Source organism: Echinops telfairi, unplaced genomic scaffold (assembly GCF_000313985.2).
Source record: "Echinops telfairi isolate 266 unplaced genomic scaffold, ASM31398v2 ScPeMD7_7457;HRSCAF=8495, whole genome shotgun sequence".
NCBI classification, from domain to species: domain Eukaryota; kingdom Metazoa; phylum Chordata; class Mammalia; order Afrosoricida; family Tenrecidae; genus Echinops; species Echinops telfairi.
Window position 1 is genome coordinate 45,378,373 of NW_022111357.1, and position 1,608 is coordinate 45,379,980.

The following is a 1,608-nucleotide window of genomic DNA, read 5'->3' on the forward strand; positions in this document are numbered from 1 at the left end:
GGGGGTGGGGGCGGGTGACAGCCTGACCTGGCCTCCGGAGCATAATCATCACTTAAACATCACAGGGGGATGGGGGGGGCGTTTCGCCTGGTCACAGTCCCCCAGAGCCTGGATCATGTTTCCCCTTCACAGATGATAACGCTGATAAAGGCTAACATTAATTGAGGGCTCCTGGCCGATGAGTGCTTCCCGGGTTTGGCTCGTGGAATTGACACCTCAGTCCCCAGGGTGGGTGGGTGGGTGGGTGGGGGAACAGTGAACGGAGGCAGGTCACAGGCAGCTACCCGCCCTGGGCGGAACCCAGACAGTCCCAGGCAGCTGGTCCGGGGGCCAGCTGAGTTGAGCAGCCAGGCTGGTGACCCGGTGTGCCCCATCCTGCAGTGACCACAGACCCCCCTCAAGATGTGCATGTGAGCCGAGTTGGGGGCCTGGAGGACCAGCTCAGTGTCCGCTGGGTCTCGCCACCTGCCCTCAAGGACTTCCTGTTCCAAGCCAAGTACCAGATCAGATACCGAGTGGAGGATAGCGTGGACTGGAAGGTGCCTACCGAGTCCTGCTTACCCACCCACCTGCCAGCCCACGCAGGCCCCAGCCCCTGCTGCTGACCATATCCTGCCTGTCCAGGTGGTGGATGACGTCAGCAACCAGACCTCCTGTCGCCTGGCGGGCCTGAAGCCGGGCACCGTGTACTTCGTGCAAGTCCGCTGCAACCCCTTCGGCATCTACGGCTCCAAGAAGGCTGGGATCTGGAGCGAGTGGAGCCACCCCACGGCTGCGTCCACCCCCCGAAGTGGTGAGCACCCCACTCCCATTAGGCCAGGGTGGTCTGGGGAGCAGTCCCAAGCCAGAGCGGTCCTCGCTCTCCTCATTTCTCTGAGAGCCAGGGGGGAGTCTCAAACTGGTGGCCCCTAAACTGAATGATGGGGGCTTGTCGTGGAATCTTTGGTCTGTCGATAGTATATATTTTTAAACCTACTTCCAGCCATATGAAAGCAGAATTCTCTAGAAAAGAATTTGTTCTCTAGAAAATTTACCAAGACAAGGCCAGTTGCTTTAAGATTGTCCCTTGGGGGGCGGGGCGGGGAGGTTCACTCTGTAGCTGTCCCATATCACCTGACCTGGGCAAACACTTGCACCTTCTCTCCTTGGGTCTCTGGTACTGTAAGTGGTTTGTACTCAATTGCAAACCTAACAGTCGGCAGTTTGAATCCACCCAGCGGCCCTGTGAAAGAAAGGGCTGGCAATCGACTTCTGTAAAGAGTATAGCCAAGAAAACGGGGTGGAGCAGTTTCACTGGGTAACACATGGGGTCACCATGCGTCAGAACCAGAGTGCAAGCCCCTTTGTGGCCTCTGCCTCACCGGGAGGCCTGTCAGTGCTAACTCTCCCTCTGAAGGGCCTCGATTTCCCCTTCTGATCAAGCAGAGGACAGGGAATGGTCTGGGGTCTGGGTCCAGCTGCCCTTGCACCCCTAAGCCTCTATGGAAGGGGGCAGTCGTGAGCAATGGGATGACATTTATAACAGGACATCTCTGGCCTCAGTTTCCTCATCTGGCAATGGGGACTAGCATCTGTGTGGGAAAGCCTGGGTCCCCTCCTCTCCCCATT

General features: G+C 57.9%; 1 protein-coding gene across 1 annotated transcript in view; it reads left to right on the plus strand.

Annotated features, from left to right (window-relative positions):
- CRLF1 (cytokine receptor like factor 1) overlaps positions 1-1,608 on the plus strand; it is a 16,652-nt gene that overhangs the window by 12,648 nt on the left and 2,396 nt on the right. Inside the window, exons 4-5 of the mRNA XM_045299243.1 lie at positions 382-539; positions 625-843. Coding sequence (XP_045155178.1) covers positions 382-539; positions 625-843 — 377 coding nt within the window. The remainder of the gene's footprint in view (positions 1-381; positions 540-624; positions 844-1,608) is intronic.